The sequence below is a fragment of the Pogoniulus pusillus genome, chromosome 15 (genome assembly GCF_015220805.1).
Source record: "Pogoniulus pusillus isolate bPogPus1 chromosome 15, bPogPus1.pri, whole genome shotgun sequence".
Classification (NCBI taxonomy): Eukaryota; Metazoa; Chordata; class Aves; order Piciformes; family Lybiidae; genus Pogoniulus; species Pogoniulus pusillus.
In genome coordinates, this window is record NC_087278.1 from 22969475 (window position 1) to 22995520 (window position 26046).

Below are 26046 nucleotides of genomic sequence, written 5' to 3' on the forward strand. Positions count from 1 at the left end.
AACCATGGCACAGAGCTGTGACCAGATTGTAACTGCTGAGTGGGAGCAAAAAAAAAAGAGAGGAAAAAAGAAAAGCTAAACACTGGAGGAAGTGTTTAGTACCAAACAGGATATTAAAAAATGCCCAAACATAGCAAGATGCTTTCTAGCCATGTAATGATGCTGAGGATGTGTCTGTCACCTACAAGTTTCCCAAGTCCCTTGAGGGATCATTCCTCTTTTATCATCAATACACTTGGACTTTTTTTTTTTTTTAAGAAGAAGCAAACAAGCCTCAGGAGGGGAAAAGGGAGGCAGTGGCATGCCAGGTCTTTGAGAGTGCTGTCAGTGCTTGTGAGGTCAGTTTTGCTGTCCTCTTCGTGTTAAAATCTTTTCCTAAAGAGGATTTCAATGGTAGAATGGGCCATGGCCCCACCTGGAGTACTGCATCCAGCTCTGGAGCCCCCAGCACAAGAAGGACATGGAACTGTTGGAGAGGGCCATAAAGAGGATGAAGAGGGCTGGAGCACCGAGCACCTCTCCTGTGAGAACAGGCTGAGGGACACAGTTTTGTTCAGCCTGCAGAAAAGGCTCTGGAGAGACCTTACAGCAGCCTTCCAGTACCTGAAAGGGGCCTATAGGAAGGCTGGAGAGAGGCTTGTGGTGATTGCCCCTTGTCCTATGGTTTTACACCAGAGCAGGGCAGATCTAGATCAGACATCTGGAACAAGTTCTTTATTATGAGAGTGGTGAGACACTGGAATGGTTTGGCCAGAGAAGCTGTGAATGCCTCATGCCCGCTTTGAGCAGCCTGGTCTAGTGGGTGGTCTCCCTGCATGTGGCAGGGAGTTGGACCTAGATGATCTCTAAAGGTCCTTCCAACTCAAGCTACTCTGTGATATGATTCTATGGTATAACAAAGAAGCCAAAAATCCCAACAGAATGGCCTTCCACTGCTAGCAGGGAAGGTGGCTGAAGTGATAACAGGAAATAGACTTTGAAATAATCAGTACTGTGGGAAATAAAAGAGGGAACCTTACACATGGTTTGTGGAGATTGCCAGGATTTCCTCCTTCTGAGCTGGAAAAGGGGTTCTGCTATAGCCAGACATGTGCAAGGGCTGTTTCTCCTCGTTTGTGAGCCAAGGATGGGAGAAGTAGGTGAAGGGAGGGGTGGGGAGGAGTGTCAGCAGGGTTAGTGTCAGCAGCGGGTTCAGCCATACATACCACCCAGATGCAAGTCGATGAGGTCACTGTAATAAGACTCTCCCCAATAGTCTACAACAAGGAATGGGTGAAGACAGAGTTATTGAATCAGATACCCACCCTAGCCCCACACAATCAAAGCATTGTATGAGGAAAAGACATAGAATGAAACAAAGAAAAGCTGAACAAGAAACATGCCCACATACACATGGGCACATACATATCTATATATGTATGTGTGTGTGTCTTTTTCTCTGTATAGATATATATATATATTTACACATATATAGCTTTGTGTGTACACATATAGGTATAAACACAAATATAGCACAAACATATATTTGGAGGGTGAGGAGAAAATTACCAACAGGCAGGCAAGGACTTCTGAGAGGAAAATGAGGAAGTCTCCACAGGGACACTTCACCTGGTCCAGGCTGTGCCAGTACCTGACACTAACAACTCTACTGTTCTTGCTGAGAAAAGTAGAACTAATTGTGTTGCTTTCATGCTGGCTGATAGGTGAGAAGGAACCTGTGTCACTTCTTAGGTCAGCTGTAGGAAAGGTGCAATGCTCCACTTGGAGGCAAGCAGAGGATGTGTGTGTACAGCAAGTGGCAAACGCTTGGAAAGATGGGTTTGTGTGGTCCTGCTAAGGCAGGAGCTGTGCCAGAAGGAACCTGCACAGTGTGTGGAACAGAGGGGTGCCTACCCACAGCTGCTGCAGACAGGGGCATCTGGGGAGCACTGCTTTGGGGAGCAGGCCCATGGGAGCACCAGGAGCACTACTTCTCACTGCATACAACTCACTTGACGTGAAGAGGTGGTTCTCAATTTTCACAGTATTCACCTGGCTTCTGTAATATTTCCCCAGCTCTTAAACATTACTAATCAAAGTTTATGCTAAATAAGGACAAAAGAGAAAAAAACAGCTCCAGGAATTTCCATTTTGGCATATTAAGGTAACAACTGAAAGAATAATCCAGACAGGAAATCAAAGTCATAAGCACATCCAACAGGCGAATGCACTACAACATGAAGTACATTAATAACAATCCCATTCAAGACATCTCCTGGAATGCTGCAGTTAAAAAGGAAGAATCCTTAATTGAGCTTATCCTGTTTTACCTTTGTGGTGAAATGCTGTGATGTAAACAAAAGTGGGAGAGGAGGGAAAGGGAAGGGAAAAAAAGAGGTCATAAAAGCTTAGACCACCTGCATGTGACAAACTTGCCATCTGAAATAGAGCCTGCATTCCAAATCACTCCTCCTTGCTATGAAAGCAACTGTCAAAGGCTGAGATTTCCAAAGATAACACAGATAACATATTAGGGCTATTAAGTAATCACAGGGGGAAAGGTCTGAATCGGGAACTAAAGGTTAGATTGAACATTCAGCTGTTAGAAGAATAAAAGACCAGCTGCACCTTGGCCTGAGGCTAAGTCCACCTAGGAAACAAAAAGACAAGTAGGTAGCCAACAAGGTGCAATTATTTTGTCAAAATTGAAGCTGACAATGACCTCCAAATTGTTTCTGAGTCTGAGCAGTTGAGTATCATCATACAAATATTCCAAGTTGACAGCTATCAGAGTATGAGTGAAATACCTGGACGAATATTGAGCCATCTGTACCTAGAGCTAGGAAGAGTTTATAGGGTATTGAGCCATCTGTACCTAGAGCTAGGAAGAGTTTATAGGGTATTGAGCCATCTGTACCTAGAGCTAGGAAGAGTTTATAGGGTATTGAGCCATCTGTACCTAGAGCTAGGAAGAGTTTATGGAGTACTGAGCCATCTGTACCTAGAGCTAGGAAGAGTTTATAGGGTATTGAGCCATCTGTACCTAGAGCTAGGAAGAGTTTATGGAGTACTGAGCCATCTGTACCTAGAGCTAGGAAGAGTTTATAGGGTATTGAGCCATCTGTACCTAGAGCTAGGAAGAGTTTATAGGGTATTGAGCCATCTGTACCTAGAGCTAGGAAGAGTTTATAGACAGTCTTCTCAGTACAAGTCACTTAGCAAGAATATATTAGAGATTATGCAAACCAGATGGAAAATATAAGGAAAATTAAGTAAACAAACTCTTACCTACAGTATCACAGAACCACAGAATGTCAGGGGCTAGAAGGGATCTCAAAAGCTCATCCAGTCCAACCCCCCTGACAGAGCAGGATCACCTACAGCAGATCACATAGGAACACATCCAGGTGGGTTTTGAGTATCTCCAGAGAGAGACTCCACAACGCCCCTGGGCAGCCTGTTCCAGTGTTCTGTCACCCTCACAGGGAAAAAGCTTTTCCTCTTGTTTCCATGAAACTTCCTTTGCCTTGGCTTCCACCCCTTGTTCCTTGTCCTAGTAGTACTGTTTTTTGTTCTTACCTGTCTGACTGATAAATGCTTTATTCTAGCAATAGAAAGAGGTCTAGAGCTCAGAGACCTGAGGAACTAATGTTAATGGAAGACCTCTACCAAAGCAAAATTTGATATTCTGCAAAAGGAAAGATGAAAAATGGGCACCATGGTAAAAGATAAGGAACAGAGAAGTAGCTCAGATGGTCTTGCCTAACTACTTCTACAACAGAACAAGAGAGGAGTCATTACAAAAGCCAGAATTCCAGGATTTTCAAGTATCAAGTAGTAGGAAACTACTACCAATACTATCTAAAACTTCCTATTTAAATGCCTAAGTTAGTGAGTGATTTCTCCTCACCCTCCAGAGAGGGAAGTTGAATAACTCACTCCAGAACCTAGCACCTTCTCCTAGAAGTGGGAATACGGCTGCCGTCTGTGGGCGGCCATTCCTTCCATCCTGCACTGCAGTCCTTCCCTTCCATCCTGCACTGCAGTCCTTTCCCTTCCATCCTGCACTGCAGTCCTTCCCTTCCATCCTGCACTGCAGTCCTTCTTCCATCCTGCACTGCAGTCCTTCTTCCATCCTGCACTGCAGTCCTTCCCTTCCATCCTGCACTGCAGTCCTTCTTCCATCCTGCACTGCAGTCCTTCCCTTCCATCCTGCACTGCAGTCCTTCCCCCCTTCCATCCTGCACTGCAGTCCTTCCCTTCCATCCTGCACTGCAGTCCTTCCCTTCCATCCTGCACTGCAGTCCTTCTTCCATCCTGCACTGCAGTCCTTCCCTTCCATCCTGCACTGCAGTCCTTTCCCTTCCATCCTGCACTGCAGTCCTTCCCTTCCATCCTGCACTGCAGTCCTTCTTCCATCCTGCACTGCAGTCCTTTCCCTTCCATCCTGCACTGCAGTCCTTCCCTTCCATCCTGCACTGCAGTCCTTCCCTTCCATCCTGCACTGCAGTCCTTCCCTTCCATCCTGCACTGCAGTCCTTCTTCCATCCTGCACTGCAGTCCTTCCCTTCCATCCTGCACTGCAGTCCTTTCCCTTCCATCCTGCACTGCAGTCCTTCCCTTCCATCCTGCACTGCAGTCCTTCTTCCATCCTGCACTGCAGTCCTTTCCCTTCCATCCTGCACTGCAGTCCTTCTTCCATCCTGCACTGCAGTCCTTCTTCCATCCTGCACTGCAGTCCTTCTTCCATCCTGCACTGCAGTCCTTCCCTTCCATCCTGCACTGCAGTCCTTCTTCCATCCTGCACTGCAGTCCTTCCCTTCCATCCTGCACTGCAGTCCTTTCCCTTCCATCCTGCACTGCAGTCCTTCTTCCATCCTGCACCGCAGTCCTTCCCTTCCATCCTGCACTGCAGTCCTTCCCTTCCATCCTGCACTGCAGTCCTTCTTCCATCCTGCACTGCAGTCCTTCCCTTCCATCCTGCACTGCAGTCCTTCCCTTCCATCCTGCACTGCAGTCCTTCCCTTCCATCCTGCACTGCAGTCCTTCTTCCATCCTGCACTGCAGTCCTTTCCCTTCTATCCTGCACTGCAGTCCTTCCCTTCCATCCTGCACTGCAGTCCTTCCCTTCCATCCTGCACTGCAGTCCTTCCCTTCCATCCTGCACGGCAGTCCTTCCCTTCCATCCTGCACTGCAGTCCTTCTTCCATCCTGCACTGCAGTCCTTCCCTTCCATCCTGCACTGCAGTCCTTCCCTTCCATCCTGCACTGCAGTCCTTCCATCATTGTATAGGGTTAACACTCCGGGGGAGTAACCCTGAACCTGACCCTAGGGGTCTTGGCCCCTCCCCAGGGGTGGGCCACACTCCAGGTGATGGTTAGCCCACTCCACCCACCCACCCCTGGGGAAGGGCCATGACTCCTAGAGTCAGGTTCAGGGTTACTCCCCCAGAGTGTTAACTCTATACAATCATGCACTGCAGTCCTTCCATCCTGCACTGCAGTCCTTCCCTTTCATCCTGCACTGCAGTCCTTCCCTTCCATCCTGCACTGCAGTCCTTCCCTATTGCTGTGGACAGCACAGGAAGCATTCCTCCCACCCTCCCTCACTTCTTCCCCTGCTGCAAGCTCATCAGAAGAGATGTGGGTTTTTTTTTCAGATGGCAACATCACTTCACACACTGCACTTCCCCTTTTTTAAAGTCCAGCTAACATGGTTGTGGTGGTAGGCTTGATGGGGCAAACGTGGCTTATATCCATGCCCAGGCATGTTCCCCTGCCCCACCTACTTCTGTGCTGGGGGGCCTTGCCTTCACCTAATATGGTGAGGCCTGGCAAAGTGCCATTCTCATTGTCTGATCTATGTCCAGTGCCCCATTAGTCTCAGGCTGGATGCTGATAGAAGGGATAAGCAGGTAGCACAGGGCTGCTGCTGCCTCATTTTGCATCCTGAATTTGCCTGGAGAGCTTACCAGGAACAGGCTCTAAATGCCTGCATGTGATCAGCCTGCATAGCCAACCAGACATTGTGCTGAGACTGCACACCTGTCTGCATCTGAAAGTCTTCTGCTCAGACTAGAAGTCCTGGAGATACACAGATCATTCAGAGGAGCCAGGAGAGAGGGTCAGAGATTGTCTGCCTCCTTTCCCCAGAAGTCTGTGAAGAATCAAGTCTCAGCAGCCAACAATACAGAGTCCCACATGCTTTGGGTGCTGTCTGATTAATACTTTGTGAGTAAATACTTAAAAGCCTCTTCCAGTATAATATTTGTGTTTGCCACTTTAAGAAATAAGTGATCTAGCTTTGCCTGATCCCTGTGTGTGTACATTTCAAACCTGTGAGTTTTTGAAGCTATGAATAAGTTTTCTGGAGAGTTTTAATGTTAATAAACAGTTTTCATAGTTATTAACAATCATCACCTGGATAGCAAAATGAACACAGATTATTAATGTTGCATAATCCCTCACAATGGTTTCATTAGAAGCACTAAGCAGAGACCTTTACCCAATGGTACTTGCTGAGTGCAGTGGTCACTGAGGTCAGTATCCTAGGCAATGCAAATGACAAGGGAATTATATTGCCCTCCTGAGTGTTCAAGTGACAGGAATTCATTGTACTTATGGAATAAGATGACAGAGTGTTTAGAAAGAAGCAATTCAGTTATTCTAGTGCAAATCATGTTAAATGTCCATGCAGGAGTGGCTAGACAGGTGAAGCAAGGACTGAATGTCTCATTTTGTGTCTCAGTCCATGCAGGTTAGAACATGCCTTGTTTTCCCCTCCCCCCCAAACAGTGTTTTCCCTTAATCCCCTGAATCAGCAGCCACTTGAGGCTGTAACCATAATGCATCATCTGTTGATAGAAACGTTGCAAGAAAAAAAGCATAGCCTAGAGAATTCCTGAAGAAGAGAGATTTGTTTAGTGACTTCCACTTTCACAATTCTTCTAAGGATATTCACAAATGCTTCCATTTTGGAAGAGCTGGGAGTGAGTGGTTGGTGTACAGGGGTTTAGTTCTGTAGTCATCCATATAAAATAACAGCTCTTGTCCTCTGAGCATTTTTAGGCATTCCTCTGTCATTTTTCAGTGAAAGGCTATTCTATCATGAAGAATGTTCTCTCAGCTGATAAGATCTCCCACTTGTGCCAAATAATCTTGTGTGATAGTGATTTAGCAGCTGAGTGATAAAACAGACTTCCAGATGAAAATAAGGAAATGGAAAAGGACAATTACGAGATGAGAGATGGTTTGAGTAAGTGCAGTACCCAGTAGAGTGGGGCTACACAGAGACCCATAGCACAAGGAAGCAGGCACCACTGCAAAGAAAGAGTTTCTGCAGAACACTGTGTCTTTGAACCCCCAAATGAAAAAGCCAGTCAGATCCCAAAACCGTTGAAGTCCTTAAGGTCATCCTCCAGACTTGCAGAATCTATTTGCCCTCGCAGGGCATCAGACATACCCAATCCTGGCTGAGAGGTTAACTGGCAGGGAGTCAGAACAAACTTTTCTCCTGATGGACCTTCACTGCTTAATCAAGTTCCACCTTCACAGGCTTAACAGTGACTCCTCAATCCAACCAACAAGCCAAAACGTTTCCTAAAAGCCTGTTCTACTTTTACCACTCCTGATCTCTGACACTTGTGACCAGTTATATAACCCTGCTATACACCTGGGCCAGGTATACACACACTGCATTTGCCTGTTGGATATCTGACTCCTTACAATTGAAGACTCTTTATTTCCAAATCATTACATCACTATCAGCATTACCTGAACCAAGTACTACTCTCTCAAGCTTGCTGGATAAGATCACACTCATCTAATTTCATTTCATAGAATCATAGAATCAGTCAGGGTTGGAAGGGACCACAAGGATCAGCCAGTTCCAACCCCCCTGCCATGGCCAGGGACACCCTACCCTAGAGCAGGCTGGCCAGAGCCTCATCCAGCCTGGCCTTAAACACCTCCAGGGATGGTGGCCTCAACCACCTCTCTGGGCAACCCATTCCAGGGTCAATTTCAATAGCATTCCTTGAACAGCTCAATGTAGATACCTTTCAGGGCATGTGTGCATCTCTGCTCTGCACAGCTTTGTCAGAAGTAGCCAGTGTGCTGCGCTGTGCAGTGAGGAAGATGTTCTGTGATGGTCCCTTTTAAGGGCACTGCCTTGGAAAATCCAACACAATAGAGAAAGCACACACACACAGTTCCACAATTACTTTCTTATCAGTTAAACAGAGGTCTCTGACAGCTTTATGTGAACTGCAGCTAGGGAAACCCCTTCAGTTTTCTAGCTGTAATATCCAGCAACATGTAAAGAAAGTCATTATTAGTAGTTGGAGAACTACCTTCTAATCCTCAGGCAAAGACAAGTGAACTAAGTCTCTGCCAATAGAGAAGTCCCAGATTTAGAAGAAACACAGGAAAAAACAAGGCCTCAAAAAGACAGCAGAAAGGGGAGAATGGATTCACATTGGACTCTGGGCTTTAAGAGTCCAATTGCCTCCAAAATCCAAGCAGCTATGGACGACTGCACAAGCACTTAAAAAAAAACCCAAACAAACCAACAACCCAATAAAAAGCAAGCCCAGTGGCAAGGAATACCTGCTTCTCCCCGGAGGGCCTTCTCCACAGCAACTCCTCTCTCCTCAAGTTGCCTCTGCTTCTCTTCCACTTGCTCAAGCTGCCGCTGGATGATCTGTTCAGAGAAGAATGGAGCAAGACCTCATCAACAGCAATTCTCCTGCTGTCTGCTGCACTCCCCCAGCACTGTGACTTCACTCAAATCATGCTTTTCAAAAATGAGTGCTTGTACTCAACCATATCCTGCTTCAAAAGGTAACTGCTTCAAAAGGTAACTGCTTCAAAAGCTGCTGTCACAGTCGCACTGGTGACAATGCCCTCTCCACCCCACTGCATCCCACTCCTTAACTCTGCAAACACCTTGACACTCACTTTTTGGCTACAACTCAAATCACCTTCCTAAACACTGAAGTGAAAGGGGATGCTACAGTCAGCTGAACCCCTACCTTGAGATTTAAGCAAAGCCCATCCCCTATGGATGATTCCAGGCAGTTTCCCAACAGACTCTCTAGTAATCAGTGGTTAATTCAATAACACTTCAACCCAGCAGCAGGAAAGCAATGGTAGGTACACCTTCATCAGGCTATGACCATTCCATTCAGTGCATGATGCTTTGCTCATCCCCAGCCAAAAGGTGCAATGGACATTCTTTTTCTCACTGCAGAACTATGATGACAGGTTTCAGCTTCTCTTCCCAGGCCTGTCATGTGATAATAGGATTTGAAAGAAGGAGCATGGACAGTCACGTAGAAATAGAATGAAGATCCACCCCTGGATCCTCTTCTGACAGGCTCAGAGGAAGTCAGTGATCATGGTGCTTTCACATAGAGTTAACTGTGTGCCATGATGAGAAGGCTCTGAGACACTACCTGAGCTCTGTGTAACCTCTTGAGCTCCTCTTGCTTGGCTTGTCTGCGGGCAGCTTTCTGCACTCGCCGTGTCAGCTTGGCGTTCAGCTCCTCTTCTGTGTAGGCCCTCTAAAGGAAGGAAAAAAAGGACCAGATTTTATTTGCATGGCCAGAGGTATGGTGGGAAGGATGACCACTTTCTCTTCCAAAATCTCAGCAGGGAGGTGTTCTGTCTTTGCCATAGCTGTGTCAAAAGTCAAGCTTCTGTAGGCAAAGGTGTTCATAGTGCAGTGAGCAAGGATTTCAGGTTCAGATAAGGAGTGAAGAAGCTTGTAAGCCAACTGCAGAACTCTGATTTTAAGTAATTTCTCACTCCTGCCTTCCACTGCTACATGAAATCTCTCCCCAAAGATCAAACCAATTTTTATTTTAAGGAATTTAGTTGAATCACTGAGTACCATGGGGCCACCTTGATTTCATCTTCTAAGAGGGTAAAGGCAGTTACAGCAGTGCAAGCTAAGAAAGTATTATAGACTAGTGTAGTTACACTGGTGTTCCCCCCTCCCTGTTTTACTCTGGAGCAAGGATATCCACAGCTGCAGTTACACTATCAGTGTAAATCTGTGCAGAAATGGTGGGAAATCTCATCTCAGGAGAGATCCCACAAAGCTGGCTGGTGTAAAACAACATGAACAACTTCTGAACGAAAACTAGACTATTACAATGCCAGAAGTCAGCCAAAAGGAGAGAGGCAATGCTTACAAACAGAAAGGTATTTCTTCCTTTTCTCTGAGTGAAACTACTGTCAAAAAGGCTTACTTCTTTTTGAACTACTGCACTGGGATTCAGTATCTTGTCCAGGCACACGAGCTGCTTGTATTGTAGTCTAGGAGGGCTTCCTCTCATAGGCTTACAAGAAACTTCACAACTGCATGAAGTGAAGTATATTGAAGGAAAAAACTCTTCCCATATGTAGAAGTGAAAGCTTTAAGGGACAGCTGTAAACTCCTTCCACTTCTGGAAAGGGATCTTCTCTGTAGACAGCCAACTTTAAGGACAAAACATTAGGATGGATGACAATGAAGTCTGCTTTACCTAGCTGTGGTACTGCCACATTGCTCAGTCCCCCTCTGTTTTATTGCTCTCGATGAAGAGAGTTTAAGGCAGGATTATGGCTCTCCTAAAAGTCCCTTAGAGTGATTGTTAGCAAGCAACTCCAAGAAGCTAACATTTCACTCTTTCTCTTCTCTTTTAAATCACAAAATCCAGTGATACCTCCATCAGAAGCTGAAGTGCCAGAGGGTGAGACGTTACTACCCCACCTAACTCTTGTAACTGTGCAGGCAGGACAGTAAGAATTTCAGACAGCAGCAACGCTCCTGAAATAGAAATGCCAACTTCTGCCTTGACTTGAGCTCAACACAGAGTTTCACCAGGATTCCAGTGAGCTCCACAGTATTGAAGGATGCTGACCGAAGCGTGATGATTCACCTGAACTCATCTTCTGAGCATCACACATACATATTGAACCAAATTGTTCTGAAGCTCCAAGAGCACCCCCATTACTCTGCACGGTGGTGCACTGCTGAGCACTGACAGCTGCATGCATTCTAACCAGATGGGCAGTGTGGAGCTTAATGCATTCTTAGGAGACGACCTCTGAAAAGGATTTGCTGCCCGTGTCTGCTAACATCTCAGGCATGCACAGTCAATGGTGGTGGTGTTAGTGCACATGTGATGGGTAGCTATGGATTCAACAGGTTAATAGATGGGGACATGCAATGCAACAATGGCCAACTAGGGGGATTGGAGACACTACCTTTGACGAATATGATCTCTTGAATGCCAAGGCGTGTGGTACATAAATCGACTTTAAAAGGAGATGGTAAAGGGAAGGGAAACAAAAAAAAAAAGAAACAACGAAACAAAAAGATGTACAAAATGAAGCAAAAAAATCAGTTCAACATTAGAAACAGATGCATGGTCATAAAACAAAGCTGTTTGTAAATGAAACACAAAAACTGTGCAAATGCCAAACCTGACCCAGAATGATGAAGCATAATGGAACTTCTGTCTGCAAAATCAGTGCTTTCTAGCACTCTCCTGAAGGCAATCAGGCTTGGGAAGACTCCCTTTCCTTGAAGAGTCCTACCCATGGTTTTCATGCCCTCTGAGCAAGCACACAGACATACAGGAACAAAATTTTGGCTTAGTGTTTAGAATAATGGCTTGCATTGGGGCATGTTTTCTCTGACTTTGCTCAGCCAATCATATTACTCTGCCACATAACTCTCAATTTACAACCTGACTTGCAAATTCTCCTAGGAGTTGTGTTTATTTCATGGTTTTAAGCTATCTCTGCAACCTGACTTACAAATTCTCCTAGGAGTTGTGTTTATTTCATGGCTTTAAGCTATCTCTGCAACCTGACTTGCAAATTCTCCCAGGAGCTGTGTTTATTTCATGGTTTTAAATTATCTCTGTTCCATGGAAATGATCATTTCCATCCCTGGAGGTGTTTAAGGCCAGGCTGGATGAGGCTCTGACCAGGCTGATCAGGTACAGTGTCTCTGCCCATGGCAGGGGAGTTGGAACTAGATTATCCTTGTGGTCCCTTCCAACCCTGACTGATTCTATGATTTGCATTTAACTAAGATCATAACTCTCCCTCTCTGTGACAGAAGAAGCACCAAATGGGCTCAGAGTGGGTTGTGTCCTAAAGTAATGGAATCTCCATGCCTAAAAACATTCTGCTCCAGAGAATCTGAGGGGCTACAGTTAGGAGAAGACATTGCTACCTCCTCTATTTAAGGACATTTTATGCTACCCTGTCTCTAAAAATATGGCAAGTGGGGAGGGGGATACATTTCTTGTGTGTACATCCAGAGACCATTGTGTCATTCTGGGTGACCAGCCAGCATTTTGCATTTTCACATCCAGTTAACCAAACACAGTCACAAATGACAAGCCTTAGAGCTACTTCAGTAAGGATGCAAACTTCAGTAAGAAGCAAGCTACCTGCTGGAGTAAAAGGTACATCTGAACACAACACCACACTGTACAAGAGCAACAACACACACAGCGACACAGACCTATGGACACGAGACCTACAGAGCATTTGCAGCAGGACTTTCAACAAAGTGCTTCTCTTGAAGGACACTGCAGTACACAACAGTACACAACACTGAATTAACTCACTGCTGAACACAGAGAACAGGCTAAACAGAGCAAGCTGCCTGGGAGTTGAGCTTATTACCAAAAGAGAGCAGCACAAGCAGAATTTCAGTTCAGAGAAGGGGTTCATTTAAAAGTTGTGGTATGCAGGATGTCAGTTCCTCCCCATAAAAAGTAGGAGACAATTGGTAACTTAAAAAAGCATAACCCCACAAATTAGTACAAACCCAGTTTTGTCAGCCTTGAAGTTTGGTAACTTAAAAAAGCATAACCCCACAAATTAGTACAAACCCAGTTTTGTCAGCCTTGAAGTTCCACTGCTCTTCTTTTGACAGCAAGTGTTTGCACACGCTGTCTCCATCCTTGGAGTGGATGCACTAAAACTGGGTAAATGTGGGTCTCAGAATTGCTTCCTCTACATAAATTCATTCTCAAAACTATTGTTTAGAAAATAGGCAAATGCTGAGCAAAGAAGTTCTTAATGTAACTTCAGCAACAGCAAAGGAGACCCCTGGCAGAGCTGGTGACATATACAGTGTTAATCTGCCACTGTCACCTATGCTCTCCAATGCTTAGGTGAGGAGATCTTTCTTTCTGCAAAAGCCATTTAAAATCAGAGCAGCTTAGCATAGGGAGACAAAAAAAACCTGGGGGGAGGGTGGCATCAAGGCATACCCAAGTCCAAAAACAGGCAAGGACTGTACTGAGGCCCTGCTGCCTCATGAAGGAGCTTGCAAGGCAGGACAGTAACTCTTATCTGAACCCCCGGCATTGCCTATCTGCCCTCTGCTAGACACAGGTACCTCATTCCTCTGCATCTCTTGGAAAATGCAGAATTTCTCATTAAATGCCTTGAGGCCATGCAAGGAGGAATGGCAGGAGAGAGAAAAAAAGGGAATAAAACCAGAACAATCTTCCTCTTAGACAAGATCTAGATCAACTAGACAGAGAGGTTAAAAGAGAGATAAGGAAGCACAGAAAAATTCCTACTTACTTCATCAGCTCCTTCCACCAGCCTTAAATTCATTCATTCCACTATCCAGACATGGAAAGCATTTACTGGTACCAACTGGACCCTGCCATTTGAAGCTGGATTGTGCATGCTGGATGACAGCTCTGAGACAGGACATACAGGCCACTGCATCTGTGACACCACCCTCTCAGATGCTCTCCTCCTCCCTAGATTTTGTTTTTTAACGTGAAGCAGGCACCAGGGAGGGACAGGGGAACACATTTTTCACTCTTCAGTACCAGAAGGGCTTTAGTGTTCCATGGGGTCAATGAAATCTCTCCTTATTCCTCCAAACCTTGCAAACTCTGTCTAGTGGAGGTTAGAAGCTCTCAGGAACAAAAGGGAGGGTTTTCCTCATCACTATGATTGAGCAGTTGCTTACATTTCTCACTTATTTTTGCATTAATAGTACTATCCTAAAATAAAAGTAAATAGTTTATAAGCAATCTGCTTTGGTATTTGGCTCCCACCATAACCAGATCCACTGGGGTCTCTTCTGTCTTCTTCAGTAACATCATTAAAGTACCATTTAAAGTGAAACTACTTTGGCTGAGAAGCTGCTCCTGGCTTACAGTGTCTTACAACACTGTGGCATTGCAGCACTATCTGGGCAAGATTGGTCAGTCAGAGCAAAGAGCCCTCAGAAGCAGCTTTTATACCAGACCACACTAAAACAGGAACACCAGACTAAGACCAGGCCTGGCATTTCACAGGAACTCACTTGGATGTATTCCAGCTTCAAGACTGATACCTACATATATAGACACATGGAAACACTCAGCAATGACTTAGACCTTAAAGGTCTTTTCCAATATAAATGATTCTAGGATTCTAAGTCCTCAGAGAAAACAGAATCAAAATGGAAGAACGAGTTGAGGGATCTTTTCTTCATGAGGAGAAGGTACTGATTCAGACTTCACACATTCTTTTCTCCCAGCAAAAACAAGCAACCCTTCACAAACTGCAAAACTGCAGCCTGCAGCTTCCCTCTGTGTTGAATTTTATGAGCTGTCTTGACTATGTTCTTGCTGTATGGACAAGCACCTTCCTGTCTATAGTTTGATTGGGATTCTGTGACTTCAAGGAAGTTGGGAAAAGAATATCCTAAAACTGGACCCCTCATAAAAAGTGAGAAAGGTCCCATTGTAACCTTTTTGAGGTAACTTCAAAGCCAGTGAAGTGTACTCTTCTGACCTTATTGCTGTCTACAACTACCTGAGGGGTGGTTGTGGCCAGGAGGAGGTTGCTCTCTTCTCTCAGGTGGCCAGCGTCAGAACGAGAGGACACAGCCTCAGGCTCTGCCAGGGGAGATTTAGGCTGGAGGTGAGGAGAAAGTTCTTCCCTGAGAGAGTCATTGGGCACTGGAATGGGCTGCCCGGGGAGGTGGTGGAGTCGCCGTCCCTGGAGCTGTTCAAGGCAGGATTGGACGTGGCACTTGGTGCCATGGTCTAGCCTTGAGCTCTTTGGTAAAGGGTTGGACTTGATGATCTGTGAGGTCTCTTCCAACCCTGATGATACTCTGTGTGTGTGTGTGTGTGTGACATGAAGTGCCTGTTTTCTGTAGCTCACTGGCACTCTCACAACAGCAACACACTCAGATCCACTGTAACATTCATCGCACAGCGCTGCCACGGTGAGACAACTCATTCACCAGCAGCAGGGAGCTGCTTGCAATCATGCAATCAACTTCTGGGCAGAACAGGAAAGCCTGTTCCATGGAAGAAACAGTAACAACAGGGGAGTTAATCACAGAGGTTTCTGCTGTGGTTCTGCAGGATGCTAGATCCATCTGAAGTGTATTGCCCATCTGCCTACCTCTCGCTTGGATTTCTGGGAGGAGCGTTCCAGAATATCGTCACTGGAGAGGTCCGAGTCCTCTGAGAAACTCAGGTGCTGGCGGAGCTGCAAATCTGAGGAGCCAGGAATAAAAAGGAGGAGTTACAGAAGTGGTAACTGTTCTGCCTGTAACCGTCTCAGAACTCATCAGTAGGCAGCTGGGTTTTATGCCAGTCGTGGTTGCTTTGCCTGCAAGCACAGAGTGACTCGAGAAGCACTGCTTCACAAAATGACCAATATTGCTCAGCAGCTACATTCTGAAGAGCATCACTGTCTGCAAATGCTGTGGAAAAAAAGTTCCTCATCCTCCTCCTGTCCTGCAGTGACACTTTTGTGACAGATACAGCACCTAGACAGCAGCAGGCAGCACTACTGTGGCTATTAGTACAGAGCCAGAGAAATGTAATGCTTTGGAGCACATTCATGGCTAACTCATTTACTGTATCACAAGTTGCCATTAAGTGATCTCCACCTGCACCTGATGGCACAGGATAGATTTACACGAGGCCACAGAATCCCCATTTCAGAGATCAGCAGACAGCTGCCAGGTCACTGAGAAGTGGCTGCATCTCTGCAGTCTTCAGCACCCATAGAGGCAGGCTGAAAGAGAACAGACCACCCCAAGCAATGGCAAGGATCAGATGTAAGATAGAGATGAAATGTCACAAGCAATTGATTCCACAAAGCATTGAGTATTCCTCAGATCAGTTTAGGGCAGAAAGCAGATGTGCCTTATGCACATTGAGAGCGAAGCTTTACTTTAGGACCCAGTTTTTACAGTAGTACAGCTACTAATTCTGTGAACACAAAAGGATATCATTCTAGCTGTGAGCACTTCTCCTGATCTGCCCATTGCTCCCTGGGGAGCAGCAGCATTCAGCACAGCAGCTGGATGCCAAAGTAAGCCCAGCTTACTTTGAAGGATACCCAGCTGTAGGAGAGGTACTCTGTGCAGAGACTCTTATCTGTTATACCTGCAGCAGTAATCAGCGGAGAAGCTTTGTGCTTGCCAGAATCCACAGTGGCACTACTTGAGGGAGTACTTGGGCAGGATTTGTCATCAGTCTTTTTCTTCTTGTCTTTCTTATACCCAGAGAAAACAGATTTCCATAAGGACTTGGGCTTTGCTGATTCCTCTGTCCCACCACTAGATTTGTCAGAAAGCCTGCTGTCATTTTTTGATTTCTTCTCCTTCTTGTTCTTACGAGGAGAGAAAAGAGAAGATCTTTTCTTACTCTTCCCACTGGAGCCTTCTGAAGAGGTGACAGACCCCTCGGGCCCAGCCACCTCAGGAGGAGTGGAGAACTTCTCGCCAGCAGCATCATGCTTTCGTGTGGATCCCTCTGCCAACTTCAAGGCCAAATGCTTTGGAGAGTCATAAAACAACTCTTTGGTCTTCAAGGGCATAGAAGAAGCTTTTCGTGCCCTTGTGGTCCCAGCAGCAGCAGCAGCAGCTGCAGCCATCTCCATATCTTTCATCTTGCACAACTGCTTAGCCATGGCATCACGCAGTGCTTGGCTCTTGACAGACTTCTCTCTGGCTCTCATTCTTTCTTCAGCAAGCTCCTTGGCCTCTGCAGAAATTTCGGGCAATGCTCTCTTCTTTTGGTTAAGTCCTCCTTCCATCAAGGGTGGGCCACCGTTTTCTTTGACCAGTGGCAAAAGAAGTGCTTTCTCTGGCCTTGGCCTGCTCGTAGGAGGTGTAAAGAACTTCTCATGAAGGCTCGAGTCCTCTGTCCTGTCATCATAAGTGTCTTCTACATCATCAGCAAATGGAATCTCATCCACGCTCTCTGCGAAAGACTTTCGCACGTCATCCTTTTTGGCCTGGGTTGGCTCTTTGTCAGCAGAGGCTGGCTCGTGGCGTGGGGGAACAGGAGGTGTTGATGCTGGCGTTGGAGGTGACCTGGCTTCAACCTCATTGTGCCAGAGTGCTTGATACCTCTTCCTACGCAAAGTGGCTGGCTCTTCACCCTGAGGGGGTGGTGGTGGTGGACTTGAGGGAGGAGTAAGCATGGTAGAATCAGAAGTGTTGAAGCTCTGGCTGGCCATAGTCCTCATGTTAGATGAGCTCTCCTGAAGGCCAAGCCCAGAACTGCTGGACACATCCCTCCTTTCTTCAGCAGAAATCTTTAGCTCTTTCTCTGATGGAGATTTTGGAGTGAGCAGAGAAATCTGCTCGTTTTCTAACCTGGGCAGTCCCTGTCTCCTCGGGGCAGGCTGGGGTTTCACAGGATGGATCCTTTCATCCCCTGCAGTGTTCTCACTATTGAAAGCCTTCAGCGGAGTTGTCTCAAGGGCAGACACAGTAAAGTTCGTCTCTGGGTGTTTGTTTCTGTCCACTGGGGTGAGCCCTAAGCTCTTGCGGATTTCAGCACTCTTCATCCAGAACTCCTCCACAAGGTTACTCCGTTTCAGGGCTTCCTCTGCAGTAGTAGGGCTCCCCAGTTTTCCCACCTCACTAGCCTGGCCCCTAAGGGCCAGTTTGGCTAAAGGAGTTGACGTTAAGGCTGGGACAGGTTGGAAACACACTGGAGGCTCCCCTGGGGATGGAATAGAGGTTTCAGCAGAAGGCAGAGGCTGGGAACAGATAGGCATCTGAGTGGGTGCTGGGGATGGAGCCAGTGATGGTGCCCCTGGCTCAGACTCTGCTAGCGATGGAGGCGCAATGGCTTCGGGGGAGGCAACTGGCTGGGATAACACTGGAGATGGTGGCACCAAAGGGCTCTTAACTTTCCTGTCCTTGGGAATTTCATCCTTTGGTCCCTCTTCAGGAAGGAAAGGCTCAGGAAAAAAGCGTGCCTCAGGAGGTTTTATTGCACGGGATACTTCAGCCAGAGGATCCTTTACATCCTACAAAGGCAGAGACAAACATTAACAGTCGCTCACATGGTACAATACTGTTCTTTTCTTTTCCCTTCACACCAAGTTAGCAATTAGCAAACCACCCAAGTATCAAAATATGAAAACACCACCTGAGCCAGCCCATTTGTAGGCCTGGAATATCACTAACAGCTTCTCATCCGGTATGGTTTGCAGCCCTGCCCTGTCATATGAGTCCATCCTTTGCAGACGACAACAAGGCAAATACAATTTTTGGGAGGAAAGGCATTAAACTAAGTTCCAGAAATCTGTTTCTACCTTTTGTTGCCCTCCCTTCTAATCTCCAGATCAATTTGCATTACAGAGACAGGACTGCAGGAAAGCTCACTGCTGCCGACCCTCATTAGCTTATCTAACAAACAGCTCTGCTGAACTAAGGCTTGTGGTGGAGGGCCCATAGGCCCCAAATAGGCTTTGTCTTGCCTGGACATGTTTTTCTGCCCACACCAGAGGTAAACACCTCAAACGGACAAAAGGGGCCCAGCAGACCTGGCACCATAAAGCTTGGCCTGCCCAGGGCCCAGGCTGTGTAAGTGGCTGTATAAGCCCCTGAGCCTAGCCTATGGCCCACTGGGTGCAAGGCCTGTGGTCTTCCCATATTTGGGGGAACCAGACCTGTGGACCCTTCCTAAAATGCTGTGTTCTGGCCGACTGCCAAAGCCAATTGGATGATATCATGGCCAAAGGACCATTAATCTCAGCCCATAGGGCAATCCAGCTAAGCAAGAGGAGAAAGTTCTTCACTGAGAGAGTCATTGGACACTGGAATGGGCTGCCCAGGGAGGTGGTGGAGTCGCCGTCCCTGGAGCTGTTCAAGGCAGGACTGGACGTGGCACTTGGTGCCATGGTCTGGCCTTGAGCTGTGTGGTAAAGGGTTGGACTTGATGATCTGTGAGGTCTCTTCCAACCCTGATAATACTGTGATACTGTGAAGCTGTGCTCTCCACTCTCCCTGCCTGCCCGCTGCCCGCTGCCCGCTGCCACTACCTTTGCCTGCTTTAGGTGCTTCTTGGTTCCACCACACTTCCCATCGATCCAGCGGGCCACCCGCCGCTCCAGCCTGCCGAGCCAACCCGAGGGCTGCCTCCTTGCTGGACACAGCACTCAATCAGACTGCTCCAGCCCGCAACCTGCAACCCTGCTTTGCCCAGGTGGCTGCTGACCACCCAATGTCCTTCTGAAAGCCATGGAAGACCCCTAGCATGCCCATGAACCATTCTGAGATGGCGTGCCCCAATCTGAACAGGACTGGCAGCTCCACCTTAAAGCAACCACGGCGCTTTCACTCTATGTATTTTGGGAACGCAGATACTGAGACTTCTAACCAGTGAGTATTTGAACTCTCTTGATTCAAGTCACTGAAAGAATTTCATTAACTTTACCAGTGGCAGTTTATGCCACAAGACTCTCTGATCAGAAACTACGCGAAGGGACACTGTAGACAGGTGGGGTTGGGCTCTTCTGCCAGGCAACCAGCAATAGAACAAGGGGACACAGTCTCAAGTTGTGCCAGGGGAAGTATAGGCTGGGTGCTAGGAGGAAGTTCTTTACAGAGAGAGTGATTGGCATTGGAATGGGCTGCCCAGGGAGGTGGTGGAGTCACCGTCCCTGGAGGTGTTCAAGAAAAGCCTGGATGAGGCACTTAGTGCCATGGTCTGGTTGACTGGCTAGAGCTGGGTGCCAGGTTGGACTGGATGATCAGGAGGTCTCTTCCAACCTGGTTGATTCTATGATTCTATGATTGCTAAAACTGCTTTACCAAACCGCTTAATTTGGTTGTGTGTAGACATTCTGCCACCAAACTGCTCTATTTGGTTGTGTGTAGACATTCTGCCACTAAACTGCTCTATTTGGTTGTGTGTAGACATTCTGCTACCAAAGTGCTTAATTTGGTTGTGTGTAGACATTCTGCCACCAAACTGCTCTATTTGGTTGTGTGTAGACATTCTGCCACCAAACTGCTTAATTTGGTTGTGTGTAGACATTCTGCTACCAAACTGCTTAATTTGGTTGTTTATAGACATTCTGTAAAAGAGTTTTACCAACCACATCAAAGACTTTGTGTGGGTTAGTTGTATATAAGTTTGGGGGAAAGTTCTCTTTGTATATATCAACAAATTATTGAATAACCTTTACATTGGCTTCATTATATCTCACCCCAAACCCAGACTCAAACCCCTCCATAACAAGCTACAGGAAGCAGAAAACCTCAAAACAGCTGGATAATCCTTGGGGTCCCTTCCAACCTAGACCATTCTATGATTCTATGATTCTCTTTCTTACCTCTGCTTGTTTTGCTTTGGGACTATCTACTGGAGACAGAGGAAGGACACCAGATGACTGGATAAGGTCAGATGGCTTGGATGGATCTAGGGAAAGCAAAAATGGTTCCAAAAACATTACTAATGTTTTTATTTCCTGTTGTTGCTATGCACAAGAAGTAGTGACAAATTTCTCAGCTCCTTACAAATTCTAGGTTGGAGCATAAACAAAAATTTGTCAGCGTCTCCAAATGATACAAACCTTTTACCACAAAAGCCTGTACAAGAACAGGCAGTTAAAGACAGGTTCTTGGTTCAAATCCAAGAGACATTCATTGCAGGCCTAGTAAATGTACAGACTACCTCAAGTGAGAGGCCTTGAGCACAAGCCCTACGAGGAGAGGCTGAGGGAGCTGGGATTGGTTAGCCTGGAGGAGGCTCAGGGGTGACCTTATTGCTGTCTACAACTACCTGAGAGGAGGTTGTAGCCAGGAGGAGGTTGCTCTCTTCTCTCAGGTGGCCAGCACCAGAACAAGAGGACACAGCCTCAAGCTACGCCAGGGGAAATTTAGGCTGGAGGTGAGGAGAAAGTTCTTCACTGAGAGAGTCATTGGACACTGGAATGGGCTGCCTGGGGAGGTGGTGGAGTCACCGTCCCTGGAGCTGTTCAAGGCAGGATTGGACGTGGCACTTGGTGCCATGGTCTGGCCTTGAGCTCTGTGGTAAAGGGTTGGACTTGATGATCTATGAGGTCTCTTCCAACCTTGATGATACTGTGATACTGTGAAGTGCAATGTGATATAGCTGCTGAGAAAGCTATTACCTTCTGTCACGCCGCAAGAAGAACGTTCTGCTCCTTCCTCATCATCTTCATCTTCAGAGACTTTTAATTCTGGTTCTTCTACACCGCCCTGGTGTAAGCGAAACTCTGCTTCTGCATCAGATGGGATGTCATCTGATCATGGATGGGGCAAGAGGCAAAACAAAACAAAGCCATGAGATCATGGATACAACTCCATTAGGACATCTGCTTTTTAATTAACAGTCTTTCATAATCCTTTCTTTCTACTCGCATGGGGCTAAGAACTTCCATAACTGAAACACCTAAGCACTTTGCTCCTTTTTTTGTGTGATAATGGAAGTAATTTAAGCACTAAATGATGGACTATTAGTAGAAATAAATTAGTAATTGAAGTAAAACCTTGAAAAACGTTCAAGACAATTGGTAATGTTGTGTGACATAAGGAGTTCATTTTGCCCTAGGCAAGGGGAGATTTTTGGCACCACAGATTCCCTTCTATTTCTGTTATTCAGCAGGATTAATACTGAACATGGATGAGTCAGCAGATGGTGAGAGGACACAAGAAATTAATTCTACAACTCAAAGTATTGAGGTTCCTCTGTTTCTTTTTGCTCTTTACTTCTGGCTTGCTCTTGACTATTTGAAACACATTCCTACTTCATTGAATGTAAGATCAGGTCTAAGTGCCCTGCCAATACATTTCCATTCACGTTTAAGGTTTAACTGATGCATGGCGGTACCCTACCATCATCCAGCTCTGCACCTGTGTCTCCCTCTTCGCCTGCCTGCCCTTCTGTGTCTGCAGGCTCTGTGTGCAGCTCATCCTCCACATCATTATCCTCACATGGAGCTAGAATATATTAAATTAATGAGAAAAAAGACCAACAAACCCCCCAAAACCACACAGTGAAAAGCTTTTCGCGTTGAACTGAACACCACCACTTTATATTGAGACATTTATTAAGTGCTGCCGAAACGAGAAATCCTGAAATGTGTCACCTGGAAAGAGATCTGCAGCAAAAAGGTACTTCCAGGTTCCAAAGAATCAAGGAATGCCTGCCTCTGAGGAGTCACCAAAGCATTTCAGGGCTTTTCTGAGCAACAAGACAGGGCCTGGGCAGATGCCAAACCAGAGTGAAGTTTCCTATTCTTTCGGAAGGATTTGGGTTTCCCTTACTGCACCAGAACAGTTACCACCACTTTAGAGCCTCTGTGTACTAGGTGAAAACTGAAATCTCACAGTCTGCCACAACTGTTCAGCTTGAAACCGAAACAGGCTTTTGAGGGTGTAAGTCACAGAGAGTCTAGCTCTGATATTGATCATTATTACACCTGGAGAACTCTGCAGCTACAGTGACCTTTGGTTAGAGTGTAAGAGAATGGATATGTCTGTACAAGTAGTTGGGACATCAATTAGTGGAGATTATTTTAAAGAGATATTAAAAACCTCTTCTCTGTTACAGGCCATAATTTAATTTGCTGGCTTGAAATAAAGAAAAGATTCTTGGATTTGTAACTCTTTCAAGGGCCATCTGACACTGCTACTTGTCACAGCATTTAATTACAGGAGAAACTGGATGAACTGTGGGGTCTACACTTCATTATGGAGTGATACTTGTTTAAAATCCCTAAACCTTATGACATCTTGTCCCATCTCTAGTGCTAAATTTGCTTAATTGGGGGCTTTTGTTAAACATTTTCATGAAACATTTCAAACATAAAAAAAACCAGAAGGGAGCACTCCCAGGTTTTATTCCACAGCAGGGTCAGTCAACTATGTTTTAGGTTTGTGCAGCAAATTAGCATCAATTCATGTTCAACAACATGCAGACCTTTAACTCTGCTGTATCACCTATTGCCAGTGCACACAGGATCATATCAATGATGCATCATTATGCATGCTTGCTAATTAGACACAGTGATCTATAACCTTTGTGCTTGCACCTCTATCAGCAAATTAAGTGGTGCAAGTCTCCAGCAGTGAATGCATAGTGTCCTAGTGGCACCTTTTGGAGGGCTCTTGGTGTGATTCCCAGCAGCAAGTCCCCATGGCAGAGCTAGGGGCTGTTTTCTAAACGAAGTTCAGGCACAGTGCCCTGACTCTGGATGACAAAAAATGCTTAGCCATACGGGGATGAATGATGTTGTGCCACTTTACTCCTGAGTCAGGGAGTAGGTCCCAATCCTATTTGTTTACTAGTGACAAGGTGGCTTTTGGAACCATTTAGATACTAGCACTGCTAATCAAGACAGTCTTGAAACTGCACCAGCCCTGCTTAACACTGAGCTCTTTCTCTGAATACAGGTTTTTGCTTATTTCCAAACACAGCCTGCAGTGGGTGGTTTGTCTTCTTCCTCCAACCTGAGAATTTCTCCATGCTTTTCCCTTCTGTAGTCTTTAGACAGACTGAGAGGCTAGTTTATGCTCTGTCAGCTACTGGAATAAGACAGATACACTTAGTTGTGACCAGGCACTGGCCCTCCCTTATATCAGAGGCTTAGAAAACCCAGAATCTTACAGGTGTCAAGTGTTAGGAGACTGAATCCTACGGCAAAGGCTGTACTGCCCACAGGGGCAGTCCCCTGAACAAAACCAACCTGCATCCCAGTCTGACTGTTGCTTAGGTATGCAGCAGCTTACATGAATCTGGAAACAACAATATCATGGGATGGGTTTATGGTAGCAGCAAGTGTGAGTAGTATTAATCAAAACTTGCACAAAACATTAACTCTGATGTTAGGAGTATCTGATACCACCACATGTGTGTGTGTCATCAGATCCAGAAACCACAAACTGAGAAGATGCAGCGATGTGGTGTTGAGGGATATGATTTAGTGGTGACATGGTAGAGCCTGGTTAATGGTTGCACTTGATCTGAAAGGTCTCTTCCAACCCAAACAGGATTCTGTGATACTGACAGCGAGTGTTGGAGAGAGAGGACAAAATTAACTTGGTTGTTACTTGTGTTGGTACACAAAACTCAACAGAAAATCACAGTGCATAGGTAAGTAACAACTTGGTGCAAGGGTGGATCTCATTTTGAGGCACAGGGAGAGCTTGCAGGTGGCTGGTTATATTATACATATACTGTGCATATACGTATATGCAGCTAGGGTAAGAAGCAAGAGGCCAAAAGCTGTCACACAATAACTCAGAAGCTACACACTATGGCAGCCAGAAACTGGGCTAAGCACTTGGGGTCGTATCAGCTAGCAGCTGTCAGCAGACTGCATCATGTGCAGACATCTTGTAAACACTGCTGCCTTGGCAAAGCAGCAGCAGCAGCAGCAGCAATGTTTTCTGAGCAAGCTAGCTATTCTGCTGTGGCAAAACTTATCTGGACATCAACCACCTAGCCACAAGACTACTGCTCTTCCACTAATTTAGATAGGTTCACTGCTTCACACAGATTAGTTTCTTTACCCTAATCCCAGTATCTTCATCTTCTTGGTTTTGTAATAGGGCTTAGAGATCCATGTAAAAAAAACCCAGCTGAGCTCAACCACCCTTCAATATTCCTGAGGCTTTTCTAAATGAAGTCAATCCCAAGTCAAAGGAGACAAGACAGCCATCACGACTGCTGAAGATCCCAGCTTCAGCTGTACTCTTCTTGCCCACTTTCTCCACCACAGAGAACTATCACTGCTTTAAGCACCCTCTGCCACCACTTTTCGACTGCAAGACAGCCCCAGGTTCTTTCAGTTGAGGAGCTAGGGGCAGAACAGCTGGTCCAACCTTCAGTTTACAAAGCAAATAGAAGCACTCAGCTAGTTTCCTCCTGCTGCTTCATTACACCCAAGATAACCTCTCTGCTTAGCCTGCCTTCAAGAAGGGTTACCACAAAGGGCGAGTCATGCAGGAAGGGCTGCCTGAGCGAGGCGTGCATGCACACTCCCCCTTCCTCCCTCCCTCCAGGGCCAGGCATGCAGTAGCGACAGGGCCGTAAGGTCCAGGGTTAAAGTACCAGCTCAGCTGCTGAAGGCATGGAGAAGAGACGGGCAGGGTTATTGTGCATTGGAATACATAGAACATCACCAAACTACCTCCAGGGACCGTCTCCAGCCACGCCTGTACCGCCTCATGGCGTATGGAGGGAAGGTCGGATGCTGAATTTAAAAAACAATACATTGTAAGAAAGCAAAATTAGACCATTGAGGAGAGTCTAAAACAGAAGAGTGACAAAGGGAGATTCTTCCAGCAGCAAACACAGGAATAAAACCTATCAGGTGTTAAACAAAAGATTCCAGGCAAGGGGTTTAAAAATCAAGGTAATGTAGAAGTGTCAGGGGCTTAACCTTCCCTTAAGATCTGGAACGTTAGAAGAAATACAGGTGGCACGGGAAGAAAGAACACTGCATCAGGGCAACAGCTTGCTGCTGCTGCTGCTGTGCTCCACCTGAAACTCTGCAGGAGGTCAACTAAGAGATGAAACAGCTGAGCAACAAGAGAGGGGCAGCCTAACAGGCATCCCAGCACCTGCGCTGCCCAGGTGCAGACGCCAGCAGGCGATGAAGAGCACGGGAAGGAGAGTGAGAGGGGCTCCTGTCTACTGCCACGCTGCTCCAGGCTTTCACATCAAACCCTGCTGTTGGGCTCTCCAAAACACCTCCTATCACAGAATAGAGCTCAGCCAAGAAGGAACGTTATCTACTGAACTGAGGCTG

The 26046-nt window shown here is 46.2% G+C and overlaps 1 protein-coding gene across 15 annotated transcripts in view; it reads right to left on the reverse strand.

Moving 5' to 3' along the window:
* The window catches only part of MICAL3 (microtubule associated monooxygenase, calponin and LIM domain containing 3), a 218544-nt gene that overhangs the window by 20918 nt on the left and 171580 nt on the right, over window positions 1–26046 (reverse strand). For 8 of the 15 annotated variants that reach the window (XM_064155739.1, XM_064155748.1, XM_064155744.1 and 5 more), the window contains 8 exons: window positions 25426–25488; window positions 22127–22231; window positions 21403–21534; window positions 20602–20687; window positions 16410–18288; window positions 15415–15509; window positions 9435–9542; window positions 8587–8680 (listed from right to left, as the gene is read on the reverse strand). In XM_064155739.1, the coding sequence (XP_064011809.1) occupies window positions 8587–8680; window positions 9435–9542; window positions 15415–15509; window positions 16410–18288; window positions 20602–20687; window positions 21403–21534; window positions 22127–22231; window positions 25426–25488 (2562 nt within the window). Of the gene's footprint in view, window positions 1–1205; window positions 1257–8586; window positions 8681–9098; window positions 9266–9434; window positions 9543–15414; window positions 15510–16409; window positions 18289–20601; window positions 20688–21402; window positions 21535–22126; window positions 22232–25425; window positions 25489–26046 lie in introns of those variants that run through there. The other 7 variants (XM_064155746.1, XM_064155747.1, XM_064155742.1 and 4 more) reach the window with 3 other exon arrangements.